Source organism: Liolophura sinensis, chromosome 12 (genome assembly GCF_032854445.1).
Source record: "Liolophura sinensis isolate JHLJ2023 chromosome 12, CUHK_Ljap_v2, whole genome shotgun sequence".
NCBI lineage: Eukaryota > Metazoa > Mollusca > Polyplacophora > Chitonida > Chitonidae > Liolophura > Liolophura sinensis.
The window spans coordinates 8,596,033-8,611,953 of record NC_088306.1 but is presented as its reverse complement, the minus strand read 5'-3'; the positions used below and the strand labels follow the sequence as shown (position 1 = coordinate 8,611,953).

The 15,921-nt window shown below is 39.9% G+C and overlaps 1 protein-coding gene across 1 annotated transcript; it reads left to right on the top strand.

Moving 5' to 3' along the window:
- Positions 1-362: 362 nt before the first annotated feature.
- Positions 363-7,957, top strand: LOC135479415 (uncharacterized). The gene is made up of 4 exons (XM_064759242.1): positions 363-1,220; positions 3,377-3,404; positions 5,356-5,457; positions 6,323-7,957. Exons 1-4 carry the CDS (start codon positions 363-365, stop codon positions 6,649-6,651), a joined length of 1,317 nt encoding a protein of 438 aa, XP_064615312.1. The 3' UTR covers positions 6,652-7,957.
- Positions 7,958-15,921: the final 7,964 nt, after the last annotated feature.

Here is a 15,921-nt window from a genome sequence, read left to right as displayed (position 1 = left end):
TGAAGAAGTTCTTTTCATAGAGTGGCTTGGAGCGGTTATAGTTAACATTGCTAATTGTGACAAGGCTCAACAGTGTTGTATTTTTTAGTCCTCTGTACCCAGAATACACCACTTTGACGCTTATGGGAGTTTAATTTATAGTTTTCAACGATAGCCTGACCGAATTGTGTGTATAAGTAGCTATCTGATCCACGGGTTTCAAGCTGAAAACGAAAGTAGGACAGCAAAGTTCGTCTCTTTCTGTGACGTCGGACGACCCAGGCTTCACTGTGCACATAATCTGTTTTACTCTGTGATGTTCTTATGAAATCACGAGCGCAGCTTGCAAGTACCTTCCTCTCCCAGGGATCAGTTACTGCAGGATGGGTACGGATGTAACCTCTGGGGTGCGCAGAGGCGGTTTGGGAAGAACGAGCGGAGAGAGTCAGACTTTCGCGAAGATTTGTGGCGGAGATCCGTCTCCATCTCTTCCAGCCAACACGCGAGCTCCATGCCCCACTCCCGGGACGGAGCCAGACGAGTTTTGGTCGCAGAATGCGTATGACAGCATCAACCCCAGCGTCCACCCTAGTAGTGTCGATCGTAGCAGACTTGAGCCTAGCAGAGTTGATCCTAGTAGAGTCACCATACCTGGCGACCGCGGTGAAGAGTGTGTACACTGCTGTTGTGGGATGTGGACCGAAAGCGAAACCTCCGAGCCGGATTATCCTCCTCGGGCCAACGGGCACGGCATCCGTGCCGGCACGCGGAACGCGCGAGAGAACAGATTTCGGGTAGTTGGCGACAGCCGTCTCGAGCCTTACTGTAGCCGTCGTGCGCATAACAACGATAAACACAACGCGCAAACGCGCCGCCTGCTTCCGGGCTGTCGAGGACATTGTCCCGGTCTGCACCGTGATTGTTTGTCTGTCTCAGAATCTTGCTGCTACGACTCTCGTCATCGAATGTTACGGTTCCAAAACAATTCCTCAGGAAGTAGTTGCAGCCAAACAAGCTTTGAGTATTCTCTCAAGGACACCTATTCGAGAATCGTAAGACGAAGCTGTTGGTGCACGGTTGCCATAGTGATCACTCTGGCCATATCATTCTGTGCCTTGTCGCTTGGGGTATTCAACTTCTTCCTCACAAAAAACTTGTTGTGCATATCACGTGCGGTCGATGCCGGAGAAGAATGGAAATGCTATTCGTCTTTGCCAGAGCTTCTTATGGCAGCAAAGCAGGTAATAGGCGTAATCACGCAACATTTCCCGCCTGCACGAATTGGTCAACGCTGTGGAAAAAAGTATATCCTTGGTTGCTGTTACACCTCAGCGCTAGTGAACCGCGTATGCACGAGCGCTGACGTTTTGCAGAAAAGAACAAAAGAGTACACAGCGTGGACTGGCTTGGTTTAGGCGGGTAATGTAACCCATTAGCGCGGGCATAAATTTAAAGGATACAGAATCAATTCTGATTGGCTGATATGGGAGATCGGCAAGTCCAACTTATGCCTAACCTAAACTGGGTTTTAGGTAACGGTACGGCAGATAAATGTATTCAAGCGTGACTGAGTCTGCAGGGTTTAACCCGGGGAACCCCATCTCCACTCTCAACCATCAGCGTCCATTCTATATCAGTTAAGAGATGGGCATCGTTCATGTTGTTGGCGAATTTATCCAAAGCGTGGCCTTTGCCGAAGATATGAAATCTATGCCATACTTTCAGAAATACAAACCTGTAGTTTTCCATTCACTAACCTTGAACTCGGCCTTTTTGGTGTGTGGCTTGATATCACCTACTTAATCGTTAATAGTTCCTCTCCGGCCGTAAGTGGGAAGGTCTGCCAGCAACCTGCGGATTGTCGTGGGTTTCCCCCGGGCTGTGCCCGGTTTCCACCCACCATAATGCTGGCCGCCGTCGTATAAGTGAAGTATTCTTGAGTACGGCGTAAAACACCAATCAAATAAATAAGGTTTAATTTGCATTGTAAAAATGAAAAGAAGGAATTATAAGGAGTTGATTCGGGTAACGGAATTATGCAATTAAAAAATGGCAGTTTTCGAAGTTCTGATGTCCGAGTGGATGGGTAGATCACACTAATTTTTATTGCAACGTTATGGTTTCCCGCATGATGAGTGATTTGAATTCAGAATTTCTTAAATATCACGGGAAACCTGTTTTTGTCGCATTCAACTTCAACACTTTGAGGACCGCGGCGGTAACAAGGCCGAGTTCCAGGTTAGTGAATGTAAGTATTCAGAGCGGTTAATGTGGAAGCTAAGCTGGGAACACTGGCAGGTCGAACTCAGAGCTAGCCTGACTATAACTGACGTGTGTACCCTGGTCGTGAAGGTCATTCTCTCTGAAAGCAATTGAGTACAAAAAATCCACAAAAAGGTATACATTAAACTGTGCGCAGGCGCAATAATGTGTACATAGCATACATGATCTGTATGTATAACATGCACTTAAATATGTGACAAAGTGTGGACAAGTACCTCCTGTACAAGTCTTGTGTACATCGCGAGTGCTATTCGTCTTTGCCAAACATATATTATTCTTGCGTTGTCAGCTTGGGTTTAAATGACTCGAAGGCATGAATAATTATTTATATTGAACGTCGCAGTCCTAAATGCTAGAACAATATAAAGTGTGCTTAAAAAAAAATTCAATTTGAAATTTGTTTTCGTCAGTCTTTCTTTCTTTCACTGAACTAAATAGAGAGGCAAACGTGGATTGTAGGGTGTGTACTATGGGCGATAGTGATAACATATACTACACAGCTTTTTCTACAGCTTTATAATAGGGTCTGAAACAATTCTTCTGAACTTGTACATGTGGGATTTGTGCATGTCCACGAAGACGTAAATTTACGGAAAGCCCTTTGGTGTCCCAAAAATTGGGGGTAAAAAAGTCGAAATTTTGACTTTTCTGTGTCGATATTCCGACTGAAGCTGATATGGCCATGTTTTGCAGCTGATATCGCGATTAGGAGCAAACGATGCATACATACCTTGCGTATCACTGCATACGATGTCTCCGTGAGTCATTGACAAGATAGTCAAAATTTCGAGACAAAAAGTCGAAATTTCGACTTTTTCTGTCACAATTTTTTTTAACGTGACACTTATGGGCTTCCGTAGAAGTTTAACAATATACTGTTTTAAAATCATAGAAAAGTCGCTGTGACGTCATTGGTGACTTGCATTATCAATATGGGTATTATATCACATCTTGCATTGAATCCAAACATTTGATTACATTTATTTCCGGGAAGGAAGTTCTACAATGAATACTTTTGTTTGTAATGGTTTTCCCACTGATGCTTACACTTCATTTTTATGTTTTCACCCTTTAAAACTATATATTCATTTTTCTGTTCAAACATTTGTTCCAGGCCAGTACAAAAGATGAAGCATGGATGGGTGAGTCATACCTTATATTATAAATAGTTCTTTCCAAGGACCATATGGTCAGGACAGACCACCATAGAATCTACTCTTTCAAATGCATTTTACTGAGTTGAAAAAAATTCATAAATAAAGTATATTGAACTCTTTTCTTAGACCATTAGTTACCTGTCTTCCATGTAAAATATACTTCATCGTCGCTATACTTTTTGAAAGGCAGTGAGATAAGATCCGATAACATGAATAAAATCCTGTCCTGACTGAGGTAACTGACAGCCCAGGGGAAACCCATGACCATCCGTAAGTTGCTGGCAGACCTCCCCACGCATGGCCGGAGAGGACGCTAGCATGGGCTGGGTTTGAACTCTTACCAACCGCATTGGTGAGAGGCTCCTAGGTTATCGGCGTGCTAAACACCTCGGCCTCGGTAGCTGGCTTTGTGACCCATACTGACAATGTATGTCCTTTAATTGTGTCACATAATAGTTTCTGCACGTTTAAGGTTCAGATCAGAGTAACGTTCTTGTAATTTTTACTTATGTGATGTGTGCCTGGGTAATACAGGCATTAAAGGCATAGAAAACACTAAAATAAAGTATTTATCAGAAGAAAGATCATTAAATACTGTCCAGGAAAATAGTCTGATATTTTTTTACAATTTTTTATAACTGACTAAAATGCATTTAAAACATAGGATTCTATGGTGGTCTGTTGGGACGCAGAGAGTATCAGTGACGTCACAGCAATATTCATCAATCGCGATATTAGCTGCAAAACATGGCCATATCAGCTACAGTCGGAATATCGACACAGAAAAGTCAAAATTTCGACTTTTTTACCCCCAATTTTTGAAGTGGTTCGTTTCAAGGTACATATATTGAATGCATTCATAGCTCTAAATGAAGATGCATTTTGATTGATGAAATATAGCAGTCTATGTGTGTCAAGTGGCAAAACTCTGAAGTGACATTGCTGGTTCCAATATGACCAGAAAAGATCACAGAATCCAAAGTTTTACATGGACTTTACTAGGTCGAAAAATATTCTAAAAAAAAAATAAATCAAACTCTTTTCCCGGACAATACTTAATGGTCTTTTATCTGACATGTACTTCATGCTAGTATGTTCTTTGCCTTGAACTACTTGTTTTAAGGGCCATGAAATAATTGGTCACTTGCGACATTATCCATATGTTCCGTAAGGCCACCTTAAAAAAAGTTAAATCATCTGACTGCATTTAATTCACTGAAACGAAAATTTCAAAACCTACGTAAGGTTATTTTCAGGCATAGTTTTAAACAGTCTTTCCGCTGATGCGTACTTTATTTTATGTTTTCTTTCCCATTAATGAATATGTGAAACCTGATCTTGAGGTTAAGATCTGTTAAAAGTCAGAGAAAACGCTATATCTAGTTACATTTCTTATCTTTTTTAGATTTTTTCATCCTCAGATTCTATGGTGGTCTGTACTGACCCAGAGAGCATCACTGGCGTCATATCCATTCTTTTTCCTTGAAACAGTTCGTTTCAAGATCCATTTGGAGTATGTATTCATGGATCTACATTTATGTTTACGGCAAACTCTGAAATCAAGCGGCGTATGTGTGTCAAGTGGCAAAAAGCCATCGTGATCTTATTGCTCCAAGTATATGGTCAGAAAAGGGGATTGTAGAATCCAAAGTTCCAAAGGCATTATTCTGGGTTGCAAGGATTCTAAGAAAATAAATCCAGCTATTTTTTATAACAGTTTTTAATGGGCTTTCATATGACTTTACTTACAGTGTTTTCTTTGCCCTTAATGGAAAGGACGGTAATCTTTCTCGCCCTGTCTGGTATTAATATTTTTTATTATTATTACTGTTCATTTGACAATTATGCAGCGGGACGTAATAAGCATCGTTTCTTTTATCATTATTGTTCTGTTAAATGACTACTTATGAAGCCATATTTCTCTTTTTTTTTCTAGATTCTTCAGAAGCACTAGAAAAGAAGATTATTGAAGCCCTCCCGCAGTCACAGTTGTCTTTAAACAAACCAAGTGGAACTTTTGAACTGGAAAAAATTAGTAGTAAGTGATAAGGGTGGGGAACTATGCCATTGTACCGTACCGCTATACTGTCTAAAGTGGAGTGAATCCGTTAATCGGATATCTTTGCATCACAAAGATTGATTTATTTATTTATCTGATCGGTGTTTTATGCCGTCTTCAAGAATTTATTTATTTATTTGATTGGTGTTTTATGCTGTACTCAAGAATATTTCACTTATACGACGGCAGCCAGCATTATGGTGGGAGGAAACCAGGCAGAGCCCGGGGGAAACCCACGACCATCCGCAAGTTTCTGGATGACCTTCCCACGCACGGTGTACTCTATAATACTTCACTTAATACGACGGTGGCGACCATTGTGGAGGGAGGAGACCGGGCATACCCCGAGGGAAATCCATGACCAACAAAGACTGAATTGCATTGATTATGATCAAACTCCGTGCAACTCACCGGGTGTCGTATTTATGAAGCAACCCAAAGCTTAAGTCATAAATTGCAAGTGCTTAAAAAGCCAAACTCAAAATGTGGTTAGTACATTGTTCAGCAGTACACCAGTTTACAAATGTTAAACTTTCTAGAGCAAAACATTTTAATTGTAAATATGAATTGGAATTTTTCACTTACGTTTCAAGACGTTTCATAAAATCTGGCCCTGGTCTTGTGTAGCCTTCGTTTAACTACTAAGTAAATGTCGTCGCCCGGACCATATAACTGATAGTCATTTAAAAATTCCTTCCGCTGTCCGTTGGAATCATGTCGTACATACATGTGCTCATACATTTCATGGAATATTCTTGAGTACGGCGTAAAACACCAGTCAAATAAATATATAAATATATTTCATGGGTTACTTGATTTAGTCTTTCATATTTTCTTTTTTCAGGATCTGGTAGGGGCAATGTTAGGTGGAAAAGTAGAAATGGGTTTGGTTTGTACCTGAAAGATGAAGGGAAACAAGTCCATGTTAACACAAGTGGCAAATACAGCGTTTATTTTGAGCTTTTTTCCAACGAACCCCTCGAAATCAAACTGTTCAAGAAACAAGAAAATGACCATAAACGACTGGTTACGACGAAGAAGGGCGAGAGGAGGATATCCCTGCAAGCCATTGTGGAGCTTGCCTCGCACAACTCCCTGTACTTCGAGTGTGACGACACGTCGTCGTTGAAAGATGAGGATGCTTATGCTTATTTCAGTTTGTTTATGATTTGACATGTTTTTAAATTCCAATTTGACAGAACCCATATTTGCTTATATACGATGTATTATTCTTTGGCCCCACAGTGTTCCAAAACAAACGTGTGGTCCTCACATGATCTGTGAAGTCAGGAACTCCATATTTGCACGTTCTGAATTCACGATCCCGCATATCGTTTGTCTTTTACAGTTCTATCATGTTTACTTACATGTAGAGGGTATCTCTCTCTAAAATAAAATCAAGTTTTTACCCACGCTTTTTCGGTCAATTTAAAGAAATCTGCCTTTAAAATTTTAAGGGCTTGGAAGTTTCTAGCGCCATAATCGTGTGGAACTGAATGTAATCACGGCGGCCGACAAAACAGGGGTAGAACTTGGCCAACCTCAATCTGTGACCGTGAGGTGGGTGCAATGGTCACCGATTGGACATCTGAAGGCTACATTAGTAACACTGCCCAGCTCAAAATAACTCGTTTCTTCTGGAAAGGACGCATGTCTCAGTTTGCACAAGCACTATAAGGTTACACCTTTACTGAGGCAAAGAAGTGAAGACAGGTGAATTTGATTTGAATCGAAATGGTTGTTAAAGAAATCGTGGACAGAAATTTCCATAGCTGTGATTTCATCCTATATCATGAATGAGTACTTACCATATTGGACAAGGCCAATAAACACTATTAGCACAACTATATTGCATGTTCAAACCATTTTGGCCTTAATCGCATAATAAGATTAAAGTTTGTAGCGAGTGACATTTTTTATGGATTATAAGGTTAAATTATTACGCAGTCACTTTTTGTTTAATTGTTGGTAGTTGTTGTTGTTGTTTTTATTTCTGATCAGCTTTTTTTCTCTCCGCTCCATGCAGTTTCCTTGAAAAAAATTTCGACTTTATTTCGGTTTTCCAAACATGTATTAGAACTTGGGTCAAAAGTGTTTATAGCGTACATTTAATGATGGTTACAATACATAGCACAGCTATGTATGGATGTATACTGTAAAATGTATATATCTTGCTACGTGTAACAATAACTTTGTGTGTACATTCTATGTATATAGTGTAACCTGTTAAATTGACAGAATACTATCTTTTACTTGGTGATGACAGAATAGATTATGCTATTGATACATACTATTATGTTATATACAACAGACATGCTCTGTTATCCCAACAGAATAATTTTGTTGGGTATTTTGTCATGTTTATAACATAACATAACATTGTGTTGTTGTGGCGTAATCTTATTCTGGCATAACTCAGGCATCATAATCTTTACAACTGAACGGATTAGCTTTTACAGTGTAAGTGCTCTATATATATCATACATGTAATAACGTGCATATATATATATATATATATATATATATATATATATATATATATATATAACGTGATATATTATAACGTAGTGTACAGCGGGGGACTCCGTGGCCTAGGTGGCACACACATACCCAGGAGCCTCCCACCAATGCGGTCGCTGTGAGATCAAGTCCAAGCTGGCTTCCTCTCCGGCGGTGCATGGGAAGGTCTATCAGAAAGCTACGAATGGTCGTGGGTTTCTCCCGGTCTCTGCTCGGTTTCCTCCCGCCATAATGCGGGCCGCCGTCATATAAGTGAAATGTTCTTGAGAACAGCGTACAACACCAATCAAATAAATAAATAAATAAATAGTGTACAGCATGTATCCCTTCCCATATTACATAACATAACATACTGTATGTAGTTTATTACTTTCTGTGTAACATACTTTGTAATAACGTTGTGTTTATATAGTATATGTGGTGCACACCTTGTATCACCTAATATCACATAATTACATAATAACGTAATATATGTATACTGTATGTACATCATTACTTACTGTGTAAGGCAATAACATTATGTTTATATAGTGTAGCTAGTGTACAGGGAGTATCATTTCTTTTACACACAGGTACATAACATGGTACACCTGAATGAACGTTGTGTATAGAAAGAGTTATAACATGTGCGACTAACGAAAAGTTGGAATCAACCATTTTTGGAACAAAGATTCGCTAGAAATCGAAAATAAGCTAAAAAAATACATGTCTTGTATCTTGTTTTTTTTGTTCGTGTTTCATGTGTGGAATCTGAAAAGGTATATGTATGATAGTGAAGACAGATGATGTTGCGTAATGTTTACCTTGAGGCCATGAATAGACAGACCGATACCGGATCTGTCCATAAAGTCAAGGTCATGTGAAGGCCTTTTACTTTCTCAGACAACAAAATTTGTCCTCATTCCGGGTGTATCTATATAGCTAAGCAGTGACGCCCCCGGGGTCGTTTATCAAGAAATACAGTCCTCATGACACAGTATATACAATAGTAGAGGTAACAGCTAATTTTAACATTGCTAGAAGCCTAATATTGCTAGGAGAAGGGAAACAGAATGGCGTCTCTAATGAATTACCGGCGGATACATCACAACTATATTCATTCACCGCAAAATGAAAATCTGGGGGAAATAATAAGTCTGCTGCTATTATATGGTGATCTATTACAGAAAAATTAAATGGGACTTCTTTTACTGACTTTGAGTTCTTAAAAGACAATTTGAAGAATCGAGAAATCAGGGGTGTCGTTTTTCCCCTCCTCGGAATTATGAAATCCATATAACAGGCTCACACACTGGAATTCAAGCGGTGGAACTGAGTTGAGGGGAGCTGAAGAAATTTGTCATCTCAGAAAAAAGGTGAAACCGCAAACTCTACCCTTGGTTTCCTCGCGATGCCTTGTGGCGTTGACAATTTCCCATCCCTATGACATTCTTCTGCCTGAGTGTCCAATGCAACGCTGTAGTTTTAAGAGTGTGGGGTACTTATTCCAACCGTTTTGGACTACAGTGCATTTTAGTGCAGATGAACAGTTCTCTTACGGCTGTAAATTTACAGCCAGTTGCGTACGTATTCATGAGGTTACATAAGCAAGGTGCTGTTCAAGTATACACTAAAAGACAAAGATCACTCTAAAACGAAGTATACATCAGATGAAAGACCATTAAAAACTGTCCAGGAAAATAGTTGGATTTTTTTTTTATTTAATTTTTCTAACCGAGTAAAGTTGTGTGGAAAGATCAGTTTCCACGGTAGTCTGTTTTGATTCAAAAGTTATCAGTTACGTGGCATCTATAATTTTTGCCTGAAATAATTAGTTTCAAGGTGAAATCGGCGACTGAATTCACAGATCTACATGTATGTGCATTTTTAAGGATGTAATTTAGCAGTCTAATGTGTGTTAAGTAGCAAAAACGTCACTACTTCAATTGTGGTCAGAAAAGTCCACCGTAGAATAAAATATTCAAATGCATTTTACAAGGTTAAAAAAATTGTAAAAAATAAATACAGCTATTTTCCTGAATAATTTTTAATGGTCTTTCATCTGATACATACTAGTGTTTTCTTTGCCTTTAAGCCTTCAATATGGTGTAATACTTTTTCGAAAGTGCTGTAAAGCGTTGAGTATAAACACGAGTCAAAGATACGCAAACATGATGCGAAGTTACAGTTAAAATGAACGTGTACGTAACTCGATGGTGATTCAGTTTTGTAAATATATAAAGCCTTTTATATTTGTACAGTAATTTTGGTAGATCTATTCCGCATTATGGCGTGATTTCAGAGCTTCTTCCGGGCGTAAAATGCAATGAAAATAGTGTGTGTTAATACAGATACACCAAAGACAGGTGAAGATAATATTTTATATTTGCATCATGTTAAAGCGTGGGAAATGCACACACAGAGCCACGCACACATACACACATACACGCACACCCCCCTCCCCACACACGTAGTAATGTGATCTCTAAAATCTGTTGATTGACGCCCTATTATAGTTGTTCTCATCAAACACGATAATTATGTATAGTTTTATGTAAGCGTTTAATTGCAGAGTTACAACGGGTTTGACAGGGGAATTCCCTGTGGACTTTCCATATATAGAGGCCCATTTTTTTTAAAATGGGACTTCAAAAAAAAAAAACACACACGCACACACACACGCGCGCACACGCACATGTATATTTGTTTATTTACATTTATTTATCTATTTGATTGGTGTTTTACGCTGTACTCAAGAATATTTCCCTTATACGACGGTGGCCTGCATTATGATGGGAGGAAACCAGATAGAGCTAGAGGGAAACCCACGACCATCCGCAGGTTGCTGAAAGACCTTTCTGCGTACGGCCGGAGAGGAAGCCATCATGAGCTGGACTTGAACTCACAGCGACCACATTGGTGAGAGGCACTTGGGTCATTACCCTGCGCTATTGTTCTAACCAACTTTAGATATACATACGGAGGTCCCAAAAGTCGTGCACCATCCTGATTTTCATTTTTTCCCCCGTGTTTCAGATTTAATACTGATTTTAATTTTTTTCCTCTCCTTCATAGTTAATTATGGCTAATAAACTCACAGTACAAGAAAGAGTTGAATTGGTTTTTATGTTTGGAAGAGATGGGGCAACACACTGCTCTGTAACTCAGGCATTCAACCTCAACCTGGATGGTGCGCGACTTCTGGGGACACCCTGTATATTGACGTGCTCATTTCCTGCCTATAGGCTCCCCACACGTGACTGTCAAGCTTTTTAACTGTGATTTTTAGGCGGCCATATCACCTGACGTACTGTCCACCATCAAAATACCTTGATGGGCGGTGATGGAAATAAATTTAATCCTATATGCCTTCGACTTTAGTTGAACATGACCAGCCATGTACACGACTGGCGAGATGTAGGACAACTGTTCACCACTGAAGACTCACTCACAGACTCACAGGCCCACTGACTCACTTTATGACTGACACAATGACTTACTGACGGACGGACTACTATGATTGAAAGTAAGCTAAAACTATAAAAATGATGTAGTATTCATCAAAGGGACAACATGGAAACTACGAATAAAATAACTTTCATATATTGTTTTGCTTTGTTTTTTATTAGATTTTTTGCGACAGTTCATTGGAAAGCATTTATTAGTGTAAAAAGTGGTGTTCATCAAACGGACAACATGGAAACTATGAATAAAAGACTTTTCATATATTATTTTTTTTAGATTTTTTACGACAGTTTATTCGAAAGCATTTATTAGTTATTTAGAAACATTTATTTAGAAACCACATGATGTCATAATTGGACTGGTTCATTCATCAGCCATCAGCGACGTCGCAAAAACTGTTACTTTTTTCTAAAGCATGAATGATCGCCAATAACGTCACGACGTTCTAAATCAACGAGGGCTAAGCCGAAGTGATTTTCCATGTAAGGCCTTTAAAATTACTAAGTGATTTATTTTCAAGAAGAAAATCTTCACAACCGTATATACAAAAACAGGAGTGGTGTTCATCAAACACCACTATATATACAAAATATATACAAAAAACAGGAAAAATCCTGTTGACAACAGTTTTTGTAAAACTAGAAAACAATGAAGCCACCTTTAAATAGGCTTGCAAAACGGTAGTGTGTCTTGAGGTATCTGTGTTCGTCAAGCTGTGAGTAACATGGACATGGGCATATCGTATCTGATATCATCTGTACATTAACCCAGACAACTAGGAAGTACAAAAGAATAGGCTATCTATTCTATAGACCGACTTGCACTTAAACACGTCTTGCGTTTAAACTGAGCAGTTATGCAAAACATACCAGTAGGCCTAGCATACAAATTTACTCCTATATATCCATACTTATGTATGTAGGTTATAGTCTTTTATTAGTTTACCTGGCCCAGTTTCATAAAGCGGCGTATGACATTCTTTTTATCGTACATTTGTCGTACGATATGTTTTGCGCCACTATTACCGTACCATTGTTCTACATATATATGTGCGATTATCTTACATGTACGATATCTTTGTCAAGCTAGGCCATATACACTCATACATGGTACAGACCATCCATGAAAGGTCCTGGCACAGCGGTCGTCAGGCTTTAGGCTACCTCTGCCGAACACTGATACTTTCATGACGATAATTTATTTATTTATTTATTTATTTGATTGGTGTTTTACGCCGTACTCAAGAATATTTCACTTATACGACGGCGGCCAACATTATGGTGGGTGGAAAACGGGGGAAACCCACAGCCATCCGAAGGTTGCTGGTAGTCCTACCCACATACGGCCGGAGAAAAGGCCAGCATGAGCTGGACTTGAACTCACAGCGACCGCATTGTTGAGAGACTGCTGGGTCATCAGGCTGCGCTAGCGCGCTAACCAACTGAGCCCACGGAGGCCCCCATGGCGATAATTTCGCAGTCGCTTTTACGATCATGGCTGTCAGTTTTATGGATGGATGGAACCTGAGTACCCGGGGTAAACCAGGGGCATTTGGAAAGTTACTGACAAGCTTTTCAATATAATACGACATACATACTCCTCACAGTGCCTGCGCCGCCCCTACACTCGCTTTGATGTCACCAGTGCCACCACTAGCAAATTTTTCTAGATATCTTGATCAACGCCTCTGGAGTCAGAATAAAAGGCAAAACTCTGAGTCAGCCTGTATGTCTGCAATATTTCATTACTTACCTCCTTTGTCTATAGTACACACAAAATAATTGCAAACAACACCTACATAATTTTTAATGACGAACGTTTAATATTAGGTCCGCGCGAGGGCATTAGCGGTAGCGGACAAACGACGAGCAACAGGTGATCCTTGAAAAAGAATCGACAAGGCGCGTGCTTGTAGTAATGTAACAACTATCGATTCTTTTTCAAGAATCGCTTGGTGTCATTTCAAGTAAATAATAATAATAATTTAAAAAAAAAACGTTACATCACAATTAGCCTCTAAGAATGCTCTTTCGAGCCAGCTCTGCCGCTTTATTTGCATAGTGGAATATAATATGTAGCATGGTTAATCTTTCGTGACTGTGTTACATCAAGTTTTAGTACAACAGCGATGGAGATTTTAGCCAATGGGAGTCCAGTCGGTTAAGCTCTATATATGTTACTACATGAGCATACACTGAGTGTGTAAGATTATGGATAGTGACTCGGTCTATGATTAGTTATGCTGGAGAGTAAATCTGAATTAATTGAAGCTTACATATAATCTGGGGAGGTCTGATCGTAGACTATACTATTCTGTCGCAATGACATAACCAGGTCTCGAGATATCCAAAATGTTCGTAATCAGAATGCCACAATTATACCCACCAGCTCACCTGAGTGCAGACTCGTTTGGTGCATTTGAAGTAAAGGCGAATGACGAAACTTTTAGAAAATAAATTTCATCTTGATCAGAAACGAATGTACCCTTCATATATAACATTCTTTTGATCGGCCAGACAAAGGGTTGACGTCACCACAAATGTTTTAAAGTCGTCTAACATGACAATGTTGCGCGGTTTTCCCGGTTAGCTCAGTGGGATATTGGCATATTTTAAAGCCTTGTGTATCTGGGTTCAAATCCCGCTTTACCGTGCACTAATAGACGACGCACTCAAGTGATACATGTTGTCACCCATCACCGTTCAAAACACAAACTGGCAAACGAGGATTCTTGAGAAATAATCAACTGCGCAGACAATAGCGTGACGTCACAGCAAACGTTTAAGTAGTTCTAAAGCCCAAGATCAAACTAGTCTAATGCATGGTGGCAGTAATTTAGTCCCAGTATACACAACGAGCATGTACGAGAGCTTAACGACGTCTGAAGAGTATGATAAGATGGGTTACAATAATGCATTGATTTCCCTTGAGTCTTTTTTTTTTCACTTTTGACTTGAAAAACAAAAAACCAAAAAAACAAAACAAAAAAGAGTTGCTTGGTATGACTGAGGGACGTTGGGTTCAATACCCAGTCTGGTCACACATACCAGTATGCTTCCACAATTCGTTTGTATAATTTGTAAAATAACGTTAATTTAATTTTCAAATATTTACAAAAGAATTGCAAATATGTACAGACAAACCGACACTTTTAGAAATATACGTACATACAAATATTTGTACATACAAAGGCAGAAGAAGTGGAAAGGTTTACCTAGCTGTTGTCAGTAATATATACTCTATACAACGTGACTGGGCTAGTAAATGGCTGGATGTGCGTTGACAGCAGACGCAGTGGCTCAGAAGACTGATGCGCAGGCTTTTGATCACAGAGTTCGCGTGCTCGAATAAAGCTCTGATTCAACATAAGGCTGAGGCTTTGAGTCAAGGGGTTTGTCAGGTGTAGGCCTATGCAGGTGTCAGGTTTGTCAGGTGTATGCCTGTGTAGGTTTCAGGTTTGTCTGGTGTAGGCCTATGTAGATGTCAGGTTTATCAGGTGTAGGCCTATGTAGATGTCAGGTTTGTCAGGTGTAGGCCTATGTAGATGTCAGGTTTATCAGGTGTAGGCCTATGTAGATGTCAGGTTTGTCGGGTGTAGGCCTATGTAGGTGTTAGGTTTATCGGGTGTAGGCCTATGTAGATGTCAGGTTTGTCAGGTATAGGCCTATGTAGATGTCAGGTTTGTCAGGTGTAGGCCTATGTAGATGTCAGGTTTGTCAGGTGTAGGCTTATGTAGATGTCAAGTTTGTCAGGTGTAGGCCTATGTAGGTGTCAGGTTTGTCAGGTGTAGGCCTATGTAGATGTCAGATTTGTCAGGTGTAGGCCTATGTAGATGTCAGGTTTATCGAGTGTAGGCCTATGTAGGTGTCAGGTTTATCGGGTTTAGGCCTGTGTAGGTGTCAGGTTTGTCAGGTGTAGGCCTACCTCTAATACGATGCAAAACTTAGCGTGGGTGCTTGGAGTTTAACGTCGTGCTCAACAATTTTTCAGACATAGGACGACGAAGGAGTCGTTAGAGTGCAATGTAGGTGTTATGCGCCTCCTCGTTGCAGGACGGATTTTCACCGCTCTTTATCTAGTGCTGCTTCACTGAGACGTCTTACCGAAGGTAAATAAGCCGCCCTGCGAGAGCCATTATACTGATACGTGTCATCCAGTCGTTGCACTACCCCCTTAATGCTGAACCACTAAATTCTTGGGTACGTGTGACTTGGACCAGGATTGACCCTGGATCTACCGAAGCGGACGCTCTGCCAACTGTGGGCTGGTAAACAAAGCTAAAATAGAAGAAAAAAAGGTATATTCCGCTTACAAACGCCATCGAAGGTGTATGTGACTCCAATTTTATTATTGTTTAAAAATTATGTTAAATTTCTCTTTTGCGTTTCTGAACGGGAGAGGTCTAAGTAGGGATGTATGTCACGTTTGCCTACGCATGTATGATAAATCAGTACCTTATTTTTCAAGAGCTAACAACAG

What these genes read in the sequence shown, in the direction of transcription:
- LOC135479415 (XM_064759242.1), top strand. Translation starts at nt 363, where the DNA reads ATGGGTACGGATGTAACCTCTGGGGTGCGCAGAGGCGGTTTGGGAAGA. An exon ending in TTCTTATGGCAGCAAAGCAG is followed by an intron (nt 1,221 to 3,376) that starts GTAATAGGCGTA and finishes CATTTGTTCCAG; the next exon opens with GCCAGTACAAAAGATGAAGC. An exon ending in TGAACTGGAAAAAATTAGTA is followed by an intron (nt 5,458 to 6,322) that starts GTAAGTGATAAG and finishes TTCTTTTTTCAG; the next exon opens with GATCTGGTAGGGGCAATGTT.